This window comes from Ahaetulla prasina, chromosome 2, assembly GCF_028640845.1.
Source record: "Ahaetulla prasina isolate Xishuangbanna chromosome 2, ASM2864084v1, whole genome shotgun sequence".
Classification (NCBI taxonomy): Eukaryota; Metazoa; Chordata; class Lepidosauria; order Squamata; family Colubridae; genus Ahaetulla; species Ahaetulla prasina.
In genome coordinates this window covers 195,902,922-195,920,893 of record NC_080540.1, presented here as the reverse complement: position 1 = coordinate 195,920,893, position 17,972 = coordinate 195,902,922, and the positions used below count along the sequence as shown (strand labels likewise).

At 37.8% G+C, this 17,972-nt stretch overlaps 1 protein-coding gene across 3 annotated transcripts in view; it reads right to left on the bottom strand.

The window, feature by feature from the left end:
• Positions 1-17,972, bottom strand: part of SPMAP2L (sperm microtubule associated protein 2 like) — a 76,048-nt gene that overhangs the window by 57,669 nt on the left and 407 nt on the right. For 2 of the 3 annotated variants that reach the window (XM_058174245.1, XM_058174246.1), the window contains exons 1-4: positions 10,493-12,624; positions 10,128-10,181; positions 6,415-6,537; positions 929-1,066 (exon numbers count right to left, since the gene is read on the bottom strand). In XM_058174245.1, coding sequence (XP_058030228.1) covers positions 929-1,066; positions 6,415-6,537; positions 10,128-10,181; positions 10,493-10,545 — 368 coding nt within the window. In that variant the 5' untranslated portion in view covers positions 10,546-12,624. The other variant, XM_058174247.1, reaches the window with a different exon arrangement.

Below are 17,972 nucleotides of genomic sequence, written 5' to 3'. Positions count from 1 at the left end.
ATCCCAGTCTTGATCTAGCTTGTTGCTTAGCTTGTGATCATCCTAGCCAGGTAAGACAGATTATTAGTATACAAGTAGTCCTCAACTTACATTAGGGGTATCAAACTCAATTTCATTGAGGGCCGCATCAGGATTGGGGGGGGCACAGCTGGGGTATGTGTGGCCAGGAGGTGTGGCCCGCTCAACGTCACTTGCTGAGGCTCTGTTTTCGGCCACAATGGCCTCCTGCTGCCCTCTGCCAGAGAAAACAGAGTTGTGTGCGACACCCCCAAGCTCCATTTTCACTGGCAGAGGCACCGCAGGCCAGTCCTTCACTGTTTCCAGGGTGGCCCCATGGGCCAGCCCAGCCCGCGGGCCTTGAGTTTGACACCCCTGACTTACATCCATTCATTTACTGAAAAAAGTGACGTTATGAGCGTTTTTCACACTTAACAATAGTTGCAGCATCCCCATGGTCACATTGTCAAAATTCAGCTGCTTGGCAGTGGCATGTATTAATGACAGTTGCACTGTCCCAGGGTCATGTGATCCCCATTTATCACTTTCCTAGCTGGCTTCCCACAAGCAAAGTCAAAGAGTGAAGTCAGATTTGCTTAATGACTGCATGATTTACTTAATGCAATGATTTGCATAACAACTGTGGCAAAAAGATGTAAAACGGTGCAAAGCTCACTTAACAACTCTCTTGATTAGCTGCAGAAATGTTGGGCTCTATTGTGGTCGTAAGTCAAATATTGTATTTTTTAAAGATTTTTTTAAAGACTGGAACTGTTACTGACCAAGACTTGCCTTCAGGAATCTGGAGAGCTGAACTGATTCTATATTAGAATACCAATCTATTTTTCAAAGGGTTTCTTGCCTGAATTCTACACTGAAAATCCCACTGGCCTGCGCCAATTAGAAAAACTCACTAGTGTTAGGGCCTCACCTTAGTTTCAGATAAGTTGCAGAAATTGGCCTGGGTTCTGCTAGCTTCAGCAATCGCTTTGATGGCAACGCAGAATACACTGTTGAAGAACGTTTCCAAATCTCTGACGTTTGTCCACAGCTGTACAAGTAGAGGGATCTACAGAAAAACCACAAGGTTAAGTGAGAAACAGGATAAGTCTAAAGTAGAAAGGCCATTTATGGTCTTCTTTGCTCTACTGCTATCCTCTTCCAGATGCTTCAACTGCAACTTCAATTACTCAAGGTCATCTGCACCAGGGGTCTCCAACCTTGGTCCCTTTAAGACTTGTGGACTTCAACTCCCAGAGCAAAGCTGGCTGAGGAACTCTGGGAGTTGAAGTCCACAAGTCTTAAAGGGACCAAGGTTGGAGACCCCTGATCTGTACAACTTCATCTTATAAAAAGCTGTGATTTCATTAGCTGAAAACAGCAATTACTGTAGTCTAGCTTCCTATATCTCTTTTGGATGGATTAGAAAGAATCAAAGATAGTTTATTTTCTTAAATTAAAAGAACATTTTTAAAATTAAACACTTTTCAGCAACCTGTTTATTCTGCATTTTAATTACTGGTGTTGTAGGACAGGGGTCTCCAACCTTGGTCCCTTTAAGACTTGTGGACTTCAACTCCCAGAGTTCCTCTTTGCTTTGCAAAGCTGGCTGAGGAACTCTGGGAGTTGAAGTCCACAAGTCTTAAAGGGACCAAGGTTGGAGACCCCTGTTGTAGGAGATGACCAGGCTGAGCCTGAGGGAGGAGTCAAATGTGTCATCAGTCATGAGTGCCTTCATGCTCATCAGAGATGTAAGTCTAAGAGAGACATTTTATAAAAGAAACTCTGGGAAACTAGAATCAAAGACCCAAATTATAGAGAAGATTCAAAGAATTCAGAAAATAGCTTGGATTATTAAAATATGGAGTAAATGTTGGAAGTGGCCCGCCTAAATAAACGACTTTGCTTGGAAATAAATGGCGTTTGACTGGAATTAACATCTACTGGAAAAAAGGCACCATGGAAAACTGAGGAATGTGCCATCTACTAATGATTGGAAACTTATAATTTTGAACTCTCCTTGAAAATAGATTGAGACTTTTACTGTTTAATGTACTTATATTGCTATCATGACTGGAGTTGAAGGAACAGCTGTGGAAATGAGAGGACTTTTTAATGAGATGACTTTGTTGTTCCAAGGTATAAAAATATCAATGGATGTTATAGACGAGAAAATGGAAAATATTCTGCAAAGAGCAATGAACAAAAACCAAACTGCCCAGAAATTTGTGGAAATAATAGAAAGATTGGATGAAATGGACTATTTAAACAGCAAATTGACTATGTACAGGGGAAAACAGGGATCAGAAAAACCAGCGAATGAAGCAAAGCTTGATGAGGAGGAAGACCAGACAAATGTCAAGCAAAAGGAGCAAAAGAACAGATGAAGTAGTGGTATCAACAAAAAAATCAAGGACTGGAGCAAAAAATAGGACTGGGAAACCAGTCGATAAAGGAAGAAAGATCGAAGAAAATAAAACAGATAAATCAATAATTGGATAGACAGGAAGACATCTTTGATAAGGAGATTGAGACATGGGCAGGAATTTGGGAGAATTGCCAGCATAAGTTTGTATTGGGAGAAATGCTTAGACTGAACAAGAAAGATAGAGATAAAGATGAGGAGTGTGGGAGGCGAACAAAAAAAAAATGGATAAAAATTGAAACACTAAGGAGGAGACAAGATGATGGATAGAAAGAATTGCCTTTTAAACATTAAGGGAGCTTGTAAGCTGATAGAGGCAGAAATAAAATTAGATTGGGGAAATATTAAAACATATATTTTAATAGAATAAACAAAAATAATAGATAGAAAGATTAGAAGTTTAAAGATGTTAGGCATTTTTCCCCCCTGATGTTTAAATAATATTATGAGGATCACCTAAGTTTGATAAATATGATAAAGATTACTAATATTGTTATTGTAATTTGGATTAATATGAATGATGCCCAGAAACAACACTGTCCACATACAGTATGGATGCATATTAAAAAATATAATTAAAAAAAAGAGATCTAAGTCTAGCCCACCTTGAATTTCTTTGACTCTTATCTAGTGCCAAATTGATTTGGCTGTTAGTAGTTCAGATTAACGTCAAGCACCAGGGAAATCAGAAGATACAGCCAGTTCAAATGGTTATAAAGATTTATTGCAAACTTAAGCTCCCTACAAGAATCTGAACTACTAACGGTCCAAGCAAATTGGCGGCAGATAAGAATCACTGGAATACCAAGTGGGCTGAAGTTAGATGTCTTGTGGTCATGAAGGGACTCGAGACTGATGACACGTTTGACCCCTCTCTCAGACGCAGCTTTGTCATCTTTTGCAGGTGTGCTGCTTTTAATGTTTTGTCTGTTTTTTATTTAATCATTCCAAAGCTTGAATTTTGGCTTATTAATGTTTGGTGCATTTTTATGCTATTCTTCAGAATTGTGGTAAGCACTTTTCCATGCCTCTACATATATACACTTGCATTTCCTATTTCTGCCCCCTAGTGTAAATAGGCGATTTAGAAAGAAGACCAGGACTAAGTAAGTAAATAAATGTATATTTTTTTCACAAGCTGTGCTTAAATCATTTTAAGAATTGTTCCATTGTTGCTACATGTACTGATACTCAAAAGCATTCAATGTCAGACTTGGGATTCAAATTAAAACATCCAACCATTCCAGAATAAACAGATGCTTATTCGATGAGTCAATCTTACTGGCACTGGCAGTCAAGATAAATGCTACACCCTTTTTGTGAACAATAAACTTTACTATTACAGTCTGAAGCTACTCTTCAATCTTTTCTTTTATCCTTTTTGGCACCAAAACTGTATTTCATATTAAGCAAATTCATTATTATTAATCAAAACTATTATTTTTTTCAACTTTTGCATTTGGCAATTGAAACTACAATGTAGGAGAGGGGTCTCCAACCTTGGTCACTTTAAGACTTTTGGACTTCAACTTCCAGAGTCTGGGAGTTGAAGTCTACAAGTCTTAAAGTGACCAAGGTTGGAGACCTCTGATGTAGGAGATATTAGATTCTACATGATATTTATAATTTTTAAACAATATCTACACTGGTGAATGACGATGGGTCTTAGGTTCCCCCCACCCCCCAAGGAATGTTAGAACTTCAACTTCAGATAACTTCAACTTTAAATTAGTAGTGCTTCTGTATCCTGAAAAATTAGGTGCTGGTTTGAGCACAGAAGCAATGTCTGGAGCATCTGCTTAGAGACAAACACAGTATTTATTGAATGGAAGCAACAATAAGGAAAGCAACATCTCCAATACCCAGACAAAATAATGCACAGCAAATGATGGTTTGGTCCCAATGATTTTAGTGTGAGCGTGGTTATTTCAAGCTTAAGTAATTCATTCACTGAAATCAGTGGGGACTTCAGCAGTAAACCGGCCTATTTATTGAAACCTGGGCAAGAGAGGGGAGGAAGGGAGATCTTCCAGAAATCTGCCTACCAAATTTCAGATTTGCCATTGAGCTCTTCAATAGTAACTCCACCCTCCACACTGTGTATCAGGCCCTCAATAAGTTGGATCAGGTCCATATCTGGGCAATCTATTTGCCAGTTGGTGAAGTTGCTGCTTCCCAAAGTCCTCTTCCAAATAACCTGACTTTCCCTCAGCCTGTCCTGTCTTCAACGTAAATATCATGCTCAAAATGCAGTACTGGGCTGGGGAAAAAAAGCAGCATGCTAATTGCCATTTCCTAAATGGATGATGCACATCTGTTAGTTAAGAAACATCACCTCCTGTATCCAGTTTAGTATATTGAAGTGCTGAAAGAATAATTAACTCATCATTCTGAGTTCCTAACAAAAAATAATCACTTTTTTATTTAACACTTTTATTCTTCTACAAAAACCTTTTAGTCAAGGATCTTTTCTCTAGGTAGTAGAAAAGTAGAATCCTTGGTGCTCTCTGAGCTTGATTGCTTTCTGGCAGATATTTCATATCCTGCTAGGTAACATCTTCGGTGCTACTAACACTGAAGACGTTACCTAGTTAAGTAATGAAACATCTGCAAGAAAACAACCAAACTCAGAGAGCGCCAAAGATTCCAGAGCTCAACCCTGAACAAATGTTTTCTTCTATAAGTAGAAAAATGTTCCTTTTGTATATGGGATATTTTTTCCAAAACTACAAATTGATATAGTAAAATGGTAAAATCTAAATTTCTTTCCTACCGGTTCTGTAGGCGTGGCTTGGTGGGGGTCATATGACTGTGTGAGCGTGGCTATGCAACCATGTGACTGGGGTATCAAAAGACAGAAACTCACTAACAATATCCTGCTGGAGCAGGGTTGGACTAGATGACCTCCAGGTCCCTTCCAGCTCTGGATTATCCTGTGTCTAGTGCCAGGTTTGTAGTCCTTCCTTCCTCTCCTTTTTCCTTCCTTCCTTCCCTCCCTCCCTTTCTCTCTTTCTCTCTCAAAAATGAACCCCCCCATCCCCATTTTTTTCCTACACCTTTTAAAAGTAAAAAAAAAGGCTCTGATGATTGTGTGACACAGCTGGGATCATCAGAGCCTTTTTTTTTTTACTTTTTAAAAGCATTTTTTACAACCTATTTGGCTCTAATGATCAGGTGGCTCAGCTGGCAATGGGCAGGGGAGGGGGCAGGGATTTTTGCTACTGGTTCTCCAAACCATTCGCCACCATTGCTACCAGATCAGCCGATCTGTTCCGAACAGGGAGCATTTCATCCCGAATATATTCTTGGTATCTAGTTATTTCAAATAATCTTTGCTACCTGGCAGTAAATGTAGGATTTCCCAGTATATCCAGTCCTTTCCTGCTGGCTTCCCTTCCTGGATATTAGACGTCATGTTTAGATCTTGGAATGGTTCTGCATAAGTTCTTCATCTTTCATAGAATCTTAGGAGTACCTAGGTAATACTATCTTCTATTTGTTAATAGTACTGTGTTTTTTCCATTGTTTCTCCCCATTCTTTTTCTTTCCTGCTTTCTATACATCAAAGAAATCCATTATGGAGAAAAAAAATGAAATTAACACATAATGGTATTTGATCCACTGATTGTCCAATGAGCAGGAGGCTGTAGAACCAAAGGGGATTAGGTAAGGAAAGTAGCAGCTGACTTTAGCTCCGCTACGTGGGACATAGAAAGCAAAATCATAATTTTTTAAATATTTGACTTTTGTGACAAATATTTAATCATTCCATTTCAAAAGTTGCATTTGAGGAGCTTTCCTTGGAAAAAACCTTTCCTTCGTCCATACTAAATCAAAGATAATATGTTATTGATTTCAAAAGAAATTTGCTTTATACTATCACTAGTTAGTTTTTAATAAATTTGATTAAAACATTTTGACCTAAGTGGCATGGAATGAAGAAGATTAAGACAGAGACAAAAACAAAAAAAAGGACAGACATGAAAGCAAACCTCATCTGTTTATCAACTGTTTCCTTTGGCCTTGCTAGAGTCAGGATTCTTGAGCTGGGCTGTCTCAACAAACTCCTTGAAGGGAGGGGCCATATTGTTTCTTGATTTCCCCAGATTAACTTGCTGTTATGAATACAAAATGCAAAATGCCAGTCAAAATGAGTATACAACCATATACCCTGATATAAATAAATAATATTTATTATATGAGAGCCAGTTTGGTGTAGCAGTTAAGGCATTAGGCTAGCCCAGGGGTCTCCAACCTTGACAACCTTAAGACTTGTGGACTTCAACTCCCAGCTGGCTGAGGGATTCTGGAGTTGAAGTCCACAAATCTTAAAGTTGCCAAGGTTGAAGACCCCTGGGCTAGACAAAGTAAATTCTAATCTTGCCTTAGGCACAAAACCATCTGGGGGAACCTTGGGCCAGTAATTTTCTTTCAGCCTTAGGAAGGACACAATGGGCAAGCCACTTTTGAAAAACTTTGCCAAGAAAAGGCATCCTTCAATTAACAATTGAAATAACAATTAAATTGTGAAGGCACCAGATTACAAACTGGGAGATGGTGAATTCTAGTTCCACCTAAGGTCTGAAAGCCAGCTGAGTGACTTTGGGGCACTCACGCTCTCATTCCAAATCATCTCATAGGAATGTTGCTATGGAGAAAATAAGAGTATTAGTTATGTTCGGTGCCTTGAGTTATTTATAAAAATAATAAAGGCAAGATAAAAATAAATCAGACATGATTGAACCAAAGAAAAAAATATTTGTTATACCGCATAAGATCTATGCTTGACCCCACAATATTAAAATATTGATGTTTAGATAGTGTTTAAACTATCTAAACAGAGTAGTAATTGTAACTACCGTGTTTCTCTGAAAATAAGACCCTGTCTTATATTTTTTTTAACCCTGAAATAAGCGCTTGGCCTTATTGCCATGCGCTCAAAAGACTGATTGGGCTTATTATCGGGGGTGTCTTATTTTGGGGAAAACAGGGTATTACTGTTCAAACTATCAGTAAATCGAAACTATTTGGACAGAGAATATGCCAACATGTACAATTATGAGATTGGATTGTTTTGACCTGCAAATTTGCTAACACAGCTCACAATTTATTTTTTTTATTTACATTTATATCCCGCCCTTCTCCGAAGACTCAGGGCGGCTTACAGTGTGTAAGGCAATAGTCTCATTCTATTTGTATATTTACAAAGTCAACTTATTGCCCCCCCAACAATCTGGGTCCTCATTTTACCTACCTTATAAAGGATGGAAGGCTGAGTCAACCTTGGGCCTGGTGGGACTTGAACCTGCAGTAATTGCAGGCTGCTGTGTTTCAATAACAGGCTATCTTACAGCCTGAGCCACCACGGCCCTTACATTACAATTAATGTAAACTCACTCATACATATTATCTCATGTAACTGCTGCCCCCAAGTATAAGCAAATTGAAGACAGACAAATATACCATTTTAAGGCAGAAACAGAAATCTAGCCTCAAAGCAAAATTCCCCACAAAATTAGGCTGGCTGGGGAGTTCGGGAGGTTAAAATCCACACATCTTAAAGTTGCCAAGTTTGAAAAACGACTGCAATAAATGCTACTGCAGCAACAGAGACCCATAAATTGGGAGTTGTTAAATTCTGCCTGGACTTCACAAGAGCAGACCTGTAACTGTGGCTGCCATCATACAAAATGAAAGGGACTACAGTACAGGAAGAACAACAGTTGCCAGTAGCATTGCATGATTCATCTCCACATACTAATAAATTAAATAGTTCTTGGTACAGTATATTTACACAGGAATAATCTACCTGAATTGATCTTGAAGATGTACTAAAAAGGGTGGCATTTCACTAAGCTAAATTTTTATAGAGTGAAACCATAATTTTCTTTTTTATACTAAAAGAAGCCATTGCAAGGTGGTAAGAGTCTTGAAACAGGTGTTTGAGCAGAAAGATTGGTGTGTCTTACACTCTGCACTAAGACGGTAGCTTGCCAGGAGAAATAGCTACTAACCTGTTCTCTACTGGTGCTCAGTATTATTAGTGCAAATAGCCTTTTGTAGCTAAAAAGTTAATTTAGCAGGGAGGAAATAAGTCAACTGAATAAAGTATTTGAATTGTTCTATATAGTACTGTACCTGCTAAAGAAGTGTGAAGCAAGTTGGTAACTACAGTCACTCAGGTGCTCTGGTATATTCTTTGGATGTATGTTTAGATTCTTTTAATTAAAATAAAACAGAGTGCAAGCATGCTGCAGAATCAAGCCCCAATCTCTAGTATCATCTGAACTCCATATTCAAACTTGGCAACTTTAAGATGTGTCAACTTCCGAACTCTCAGAATTCCCAGCCAGCATATTGGCTGGCTAGCTAGGGAATACTGGGAGTGGAAGTCCACACACCTTAAACTTGTCAATTTTGAAAAACACTAATATAAAGTCTAAAGTCATTTTTAGAAAATGGTAATAGTGAATGATAATGCTTTCTTTGCAAGTGTCCTTTCAAAAAAGAAAGAAGTAAATTGGGGTGGTAAGGAGTAACCTGGGAAGTTAAGAACTGACAAACAAGCCGCCGCCTTATTGATTTGACTGAAAATAAATGGGCCATTCTGTCAAGGTCTCATCTACCCAGTGAATAGGCAAGACCCTATGACAACCACTTCATCTATGTAGTTACAGTAGTGGCCAAAATTGTGGAAACCTTTTGGGAAAAGTGTATTTTCTAAAACTAGCTAATAACACAACTTTTTTTTGTAGTAGTGCCATAAAATTATGTATCAATGGAAAGATAATTTAATCAAGAATGTAATGCAGTAACTTTTATGAAGGATTTGCTATTAGAATAGAAGTTATAAAGAAGAAAAATGAAATGATATACAAAAATTATCACCATGTCAATTAATACTTATTTGGGTAGCCTTTAGCATGAATGATGGCCTTACAACGTCTTCCTATGGAGTGAACCAAGTCTTTAAGTTCTGTAGCTGTTCTAATGTGAAACCAAGATTGAATGATTACTTCTATTAACTGGGTTTTATTGCTTGTTAGTCTGACTAACAAGTTTCTTTAGTCGGCTCCATAGATTTTCAATTGGATTAAGGTCTGGGCTATTCCCAGGCCATTCCAGCCGTGGAATATGATTATCTTCAAACTCCAAAAAAAAGGGGGTATTATTAGCCATCAAACCTCAAAAATACACTTTTCCCAAAAGTTTCTACAATTTTGGCCACTACTGTACAACATATGCTGGTATGTGTCAAATGTTCTGACCACCACACCTAAAACACACTTTAAAGACCACAGGTAGTCCATGATTTAGGACCAGAATTGGGACCAGAATTTCCATTGCTAAGCAAGGTAGTTAAATGCCTTATTTTACAGTCTTTTTTTGCCATGACTGTTAAGTTAATCACTGCAGTGGCTAAGCAAATCGTGCAGTCATTAAATGAATCCATCTTTCCCCAATGACATTTCTGACAATTTTCTTCTCAGAAGTCATCTGGGAAAGTTGCAAATGGTGATCACACATGCTGTTTGCCAAGCAGCCAATTTTGATCATGTGACCCGGGGAATGCTGCAATAGTCGTAAATGTGAGGATCACTTAGGTCACTTTTTTCAGTGCCATTGTAACTTTAAATAGTTGCTAAACAAATGGTTATAAGTTGAGGACTATCTTTATCTATCTATATCTTGAAATCCAACTCACGGATGAAAGTTCCATACTTCTTTGGTTGGCTTTGGTTTTGCAAGCTCTTGCAACCTAGAAAATGAAAAAAATTAAAACATTACAAGGTGATGAGGTGAAAAGTCAATTCTCTAAAATTTTACAGCCTGACAAACCTTCCCAATTCCATTGAGCAACTTCCAAGTATGAATTACATTTAATTATATCAAGTGCAAATACCAGAGCTGCATTCCTCCAGATCTTAACTTCCATTACTACTAATCTGCTCTGGGAGCACTGAGAGAGAATTGACAAGGAGGTTATATATTATTATTGCAAGTTCATCTGATACAAAAACCTAGATAATACATTTAGGTGATTACATTTAATCTCCAATAGTATTTTACCATGTATAAAACTTGCTTCTAGGCAAAAGCTTCATTGAGAGGCACTGATGCATTGGGGTGGTAGGCCTTCAGTTCAGGCTGAGACTTGTTCAAGGAGAAACATTCCTTGTCAGCCAAACACCACCCTCAAGTTCATAATGGTGTTAACAGAGAGGAGCTTGAGAATAGCTACCATGGAAGGAGGAAGAAACTTTCTCCCAGCCAGTGATAGACACTATGAAAGAGACAGAAAGATCTTCCTCCTTCAGCCATTAGCAACACAGGCAATAAATTAGGGCAAGTGATGGCTAGTTGCTAAGGATGTCTCTCTGTTGACATAACAGCACAGAGGTATGCAGTTGTATCAGAAAAACTTATCTGAGGTCTAGTCAAGCTTGTAGTTCCAGATTGTATATCAAATAGAGTGTACAATGTGGGATCACACCAGTGCATGAAGGACACCCCTTTGGACACCCACTTTGCTGGAGTCAACAGCAAAGTATAGTGATCTCACTATACTTGTTTATTAAAGATATAGGTAAAGGTTCCCCTCGCTCATATATGCTAGTCGTTCCTGACTTTAGGGGGCGGTGCTCATCTCCGTTTCAAAGCTGAAGACCCAGCACTGTCCGAAGATGTCTCCGTGGTCATGTGGCCGGCATGACTAAATGCTAAAAGCGCAAGGAACACTGTTACCTTCCCACCTCTATTTTTCTACTTGCATTTTTTATGTGCTTTTGAACTGGGAAAAGTAACAGGAGCTCATCCTGTCACACGGCACTAGGTATCCGAACCGCTGAACTGCCAATCTTTCGATCGACAAACTCAGCATCTTAGCCACTGAGCCACCACATCCCTTTTATTACTTTTATTTTATTATGAATTATTATTGAGTGTTTATTACACTCAAGCAAAAAAGCTAGGTGGTGGTGCAGTTTTCTAAATTTTAATATAGGGCAGCTTCAGAACAGCTACTGATGGGTTCCTTGTTGTCCTTTCTTCTCCCAACCAGCATCATTTCCCAGTGGGAAAAATAACCATCAGTTGTAGAAAATGTGTGGTAGGACTGAATTTAGGGGGCCTCTGGGTGCCGCTTCCCAGAGTATTTAGTTAATGTTTAATTTTTCACTCAAAACATTTAACTGTTTTCTTTGCTATCAACTGTCCTGTGTAGAGAAGAAAAAAAAGGAAAGAACATATGTAACTGTTGTTCACCACTCAAGTGCAATTCCACCCACTAAACTGGCTAGAACAAAATTCTAAACTAGATTGGTCACTGTCTGAACCTGAAAATTTTTTTCTAGTTTTCTTATGTGCAGCAATTTAACTGTAATCACCTATGCAATTAAAGTTAAATCTAAATTTATGTCAAACAAGTACTGTCAACATTCTGACACTCCCTGTGAATTCTTCCTTATACAGATTATACGGCTGTTATATCCCAAATAAAGACTAATATTAAAATTGATAGTATTTCTTTGTCCCTGACTCTTCTGTGCAATCTCCCTGCCCCACATGCATAAACTAGATAAAAGAGAGATAAATATGGGTAAGTTGACAATGAAGAAGAAAGAGAATTCGCAGTTCTCTCCAGTTCTGCTTCTGCTGCAATAGCTGATATACAAAATGAAACCTAATTGACATCTATGAGTATTGTGTTGCGGAAGAAAAGATTGTGAAGTCATCATCAGCCTTCTTAGCCCATATAAATGTCATCACTTTATATACTAGGGGTAGAGCATATGTTTACTGGTAGTAGTATATGTTATTGCTTTCCTCATTTGTAATTTATTTTCATAGAATCAAGATAGTCTGCAGGCCAGCTACTGCAAAACAATTGCAAATAATTATGACATCATGCATACTGGAAGTCTCACTGGTTACCCAAAAAGACAAGATAAATAAATGCATTCGGTTTTTTTCTCACAATTGATAATGGGAAAAGGCAAGATTATGCTTATGCTTATATATACTGTTGTGACAAAATAAATAAATAAATAAAATAAAATAAAAGATAACTTTTCCCCTTTCTAAAATGCCTTCACATCCTCAGTTATGTCCTGTTTTGTAAACTGAAGCCTGAATGTATCACTTTGGATATCACTCTGCAATTCCTGAATGTATCTATATAACTACTGAGATATAGGAACTTGAGGATTTTATCTTACCGTTCATTTGAATAAAACCCATAGGAAACAGCTGCAAGAGAAGCAGAAAAGAACAAATGGATCTGAAAATGATGTCCATATTCTATACTTAATTATATGTTATAAGTAATTCAGTAATGTTTGGGAATGGTGGGATTAAATCAGCAAAATGACACATGGAGTCCCATAATTCAATCCTCACACCTTTTCTACCTCTGTGGGACATTGCCAAAATGGCAACCAGCAACTGCAGTCCTAGCAATGGAAATTCTTATTGATAAAGTGCTAAAAGGGCTCATAAATATGTCATGAATTACAGCAAAGATGTGGCTTTGCTTAAATGTACAGTCTTATAGGAGTTTAGAACTTAGCCAAAAACTAGTTCTGCAGCTACATTAAACATCCAAGAGACATGTAGCATCCTGAATGCTAATATATTCTTGGATTCATTAGTTAAGCTTTTATATATATTATATTAAATATTGTATATTATCATTTGCTTTTAAGGTATCAAAAAGACTTGTTTTGAGCTGCAAATATTAGCATGATTTCCTTATTCAGCACCTTAAACAGGATATACTTTATAATGCCAAATATATAATGCCAAATAAACAAATATATATATATATATATATATATATATATATATATATATATATATATATATATATATATATATATATATATATATAAAACCTCAGAAAACATATATATATATATATATATATATATATATATATATATATATATATATATATATATATATATATATATATATATATATATATATATATATATATATATTTGTTTTCTGAGGTTTTCACGGGTGTTTGTATATAGGTCTTTGGTTGTTGGGTTTTCTCCGTGTAAAATTGGAAGTGTCTTGGCGGCGTTTTGAAGTCTCATTCGTCATCTTCAGGCTTCAACCGTGCTTCTGGGAGCAATGTGTGATTGCAGCTGTTTCTTCCTTTTAACTGCTAGTGGGGTTTGAACTGATTGGGTGGGAGCTTGGCTGTGCTCTGATTGGATGGGGTTTTCTGTGCTCTGATTGGCTGGGGTGTGTCCTGTGTTGGTGGGGGCTTGGTTGTGCTCAGTCTAGTCTGTGCTGCAGGGGATTTGAGCTGGTGAGCTGCACTGCTGTTGTTTGGCTTTGTGGTCGTGCTACATCTTCATAGTGGGTGTCAGTCTGCTGCATGTATGGATTGGAGGGGTTTGAAATGGCTAATGTTGCAGCTGCGGTCTGGCTTCTGGTCCTTGGTCGTGCTTCATGATCAGTGTGGGTTTGGGTCTGCTTTCTGGGTGGATGTGGGGTGGTGACATCCTGTGTGGACCTCGTGAGTGTGGGTCTGGTGTCATTCCTCGTGTTAGGGACTCGTTTGTCAATAAGGGCAGGTTTCCAAATGGCTGGTAGGCGGGAGGTATCATCTCGTTTGTTCATGCTGTGTGGGCGTTTTTCTATCTCAATGGCTTCTCTGATTATTCTGTTGTTAAAGTGTTCAGTTTTGGCGATAGTTCTGGTCTTTTAAAGTCAATATCGTGTCCTGTGACTTTAAAGTGTTGGACCAGGGAAGAAGTTGGTTCCTCTTTTTGAATGAGTTCTTGTGTTCTTCAAGAGGCACTTATTCTTCTGTTGGTTTGTCCAATGTATGTGGTGGGGCAGGCGGTGCATGGGTCATATACTCCTTGATTTTCTAACTCAATTTGTGTATGAAACCACTTTAGAACAGATCAGTATGTGAAGAACGCCGATGAACACTGGCACAGCATGAACAAACGAGATGATACCTCCGCCTACCAGCCATTTGAAACCTGCCTTATTGACAAACGTGTCCCTAACACGAGGAATGACACCAGACCCACACTCACGAGGTCCACACAGGATGTCACACCATCCACAGAAGCCCCCACCCACCTGTCGAGCACACCATACCAGGACAGGGCCAACACAAATCCATACATGCAGCATATATATATATATATATATATATATATATATATATATATATATATATATATATATATATGGCAGTAGTTTCCAATCTTTTCTATGGCCCACACCCTTAAGAAATGTTTGATTAATGTTCAACCCCTGTACAAAAGTAATTGTGACTTGGGACTCATCACAAAAGATCACAAGCCACTCTTTGCTGTAGCCCCTGAAATTCTGTCTTGCACACCCTGGGAGTGGAGCACCTCAGATTGGGACCCCTTGCTCTATGGATTCATATGGTCTTGAGAAGTGCTATGGAAGTCTGTCCCATGTAACACGCCCTATGTACAACTTTTCTGGCACGGTTAATAGTTAGATCATTTATTTTTTGGGCTGTCTACATGATAGTATTTGTTTGTAACGCTGACTGATAATTGAAGAACAATAATAATAATCCCAAAATATCTGGAACATCACATGAGCTCCATTAGCACTGACAAAATCAGCATCAGTCAATTGCAAAAGGCAGCTTTACCTGGAACAGTTTACATCCTGAGATGATACCATTAACAACAAATAAAACAAAGGACCTTGGAAAGGACTTGGTTTCTGGATAAAATGCCAAATATATAATGCCAAATAAAACAAATATATATATAAAACCTCAGAAAACATATATATATAAAACCTCAGAAAACATATATATATATATATATAAAACCTCAGAAAACATATATATATAAAACCTCAGAAAACATATATATATAAAACCTCAGAAAACATATATATATAAAACCTCAGAAAACATATATATATATGGCAGTAGTTTCAATCTTTTCTATGGCCCACACCCTTAAGAAATGTTTGATTAATGTTCAACCCCTGTACAAAAGTAATTGTGACTTGGGACTCATCACAAAAGATCACAAGCCACTCTTTGCTGTAGCCCTGAAATTCTGTCTTGCACACCCTGGAGTGGAGCACCCCAGATTGGGTCCCCTTGCTCTATGGTTTCATATGGTCTTGAGAAGTGCTATGGAAGTCTGTCCCATGTAACACGCCCTATGTACACCTTTTCTGGCACGGTTAATAGTTAGATCATTTATTTTTTGGGCTGTCTACATGATAGTATTTGTTTGTAACGCTGACTGATAATTGAAGAACAATAATAATAATCCCAAAATATCTGGAACATCACATGAGCTCCATTAGCACTGACAAAATCAGCATCAGTCAATTGCAAAAGGCAGCTTTACCTGGAACAGTTTACATCCTGAGATGATACCATTAACAACAAATAAAACAAAGGACCTTGGAAAGGACTTGGTTTCTGGATAAAATGCCAAATATATAATGCCAAATAAAACAAATATATATATAAAACCTCAGAAAACATATATATATATGGCAGTAGTTTCCAATCTTTTCTATGGCCCACACCCTTAAGAAATGTTTGATTAATGTTCAACCCCTGTACAAAAGTAATTGTGACTTGGGACTCATCACAAAAGATCACAAGCCACTCTTTGCTGTAGCCCCTGAAATTCTGTCTTGCACACCCTGGGAGTGGAGCACCTCAGATTGGGACTCCTTGCTCTATTGATTCATATGGTCTTGAGAAGTGCTATGGAAGTCTGTCCCATGTAACACGCCCTATGTACAACTTTTCTGGCACGGTTAATAGTTAGATCATTTATTTTTTGGGCTGTCTACATGATAGTATTTGTTTGTAACGCTGACTGATAATTGAAGAACAATAATAATAATCCCAAAATATTTGGAACATCACATGAGCTCCATTAGCACTGACAAAATCAGCATCAGTCAATTGCAAAAGGCAGCTTTACCTGGAACAGTTTACATCCTGAGATGATACCATTAACAACAAATAAAACAAAGGACCTTGGAAAGGACTTGGTTTCTGGATAAAAATGCCAAATAAAACAAATATATATATAGATCACAAGCCACTCTTTGCTGTAGCCCCTGAAATTCTGTCTTGCACACCCTGGGAGTGGAGCACCTCAGATTGGGACTCCTTGCTCTATTGATTCATATGGTCTTGAGAAGTGCTATGGAAGTCTGTCCCATGTAACACGCCCTATGTACAACTTTTCTGGCACGGTTAATAGTTAGATCATTTATTTTTTGGGCTGTCTACATGATAGTATTTGTTTGTAACGCTGACTGATAATTGAAGAACAATAATAATAATCCCAAAATATTTGGAACATCACATGAGCTCCATTAGCACTGACAAAATCAGCATCAGTCAATTGCAAAAGGCAGCTTTACCTGGAACAGTTTACATCCTGAGATGATACCATTAACAACAAATAAAACAAAGGACCTTGGAAAGGACTTGGTTTCTGGATAAAAATGCCAAATCCAGTCTAAACTATAGTAATATATACTGGAATGCTAGGAATTACGATTATCTTAAACTTTCAGGTATCTCATATAATGCAGAAATAAGAGCTTTGTTCAACGAATGATATATTTTTCTTTTGGTTTTTATTGTTTTTGTTCTAATAATTTTGTACTGAACAGCAGTTCACAAAACCTACTGCCTCTTAATAAAATTTGTTGACTCAGAAAGGGTGTTACCAATCTCTGAATTTTTGACTACCATAAAACTATTTCCTATATTGGTTCTGAAATGTGAGGCCCAATAAATTTATTTTCTAAAGGACTTTTTGGATGGCTGCCCCACAGGGGGATGGGAGTGGGAACTATTTTATTTAGTTAATTACCAGTTGGTGGTTAAGTGGCAAGGGCAGTTTGTGGTTAAGTGGCAAGGGCAATATAAATTCTAGCTATCGCAGCAACAAAAAACTTAAATAGTACATGGGTATAAATAAAAGAAGTAAAAAGACTAGCTGTTATCTCTAGGTGTCAGAAGATAAGGCTTGCACAGAGAAGTATTAGCACTGCTCCTGGCTTTCCTAAATTCACAAAGAGTAAAAAATAAATAAATGAGCATTACATGGATTGATAAGCAAATTATTAATAGGATTTTCAGTAACTTACAAAATTAGTTTTTTTAAGTGTAGCATTTAAGCACCCCATTTATAAACAATGAGAAATGCCAGCTACGCTCAAATGGAAAAATAAAAGATGGTCTCCATAAAATCCATCCAGCTGTGCAAAGTGCTCCCTTGCGGTGGAATCAGTACAATCTTATTATCTTTAAACAAAGAAGAAGAAAATAAGGGAGAGGAACTTATTTAGCCACGATTGTGATGATAGCTTGCCCTTCAAGCCCCCCCCCCTTTTTTTCTTAAATCAAAAGTTTTAAAAAATAATAATAGTATCTTTGCTTTCCCCGCCCGCGAAAATCCGTTCTGTGAATAGATGGATCTCTTTCTGCGAGGTGTCATAATTGGAATGCCCAACAGAGGGCAGGTTCTACACGGAAAGACGG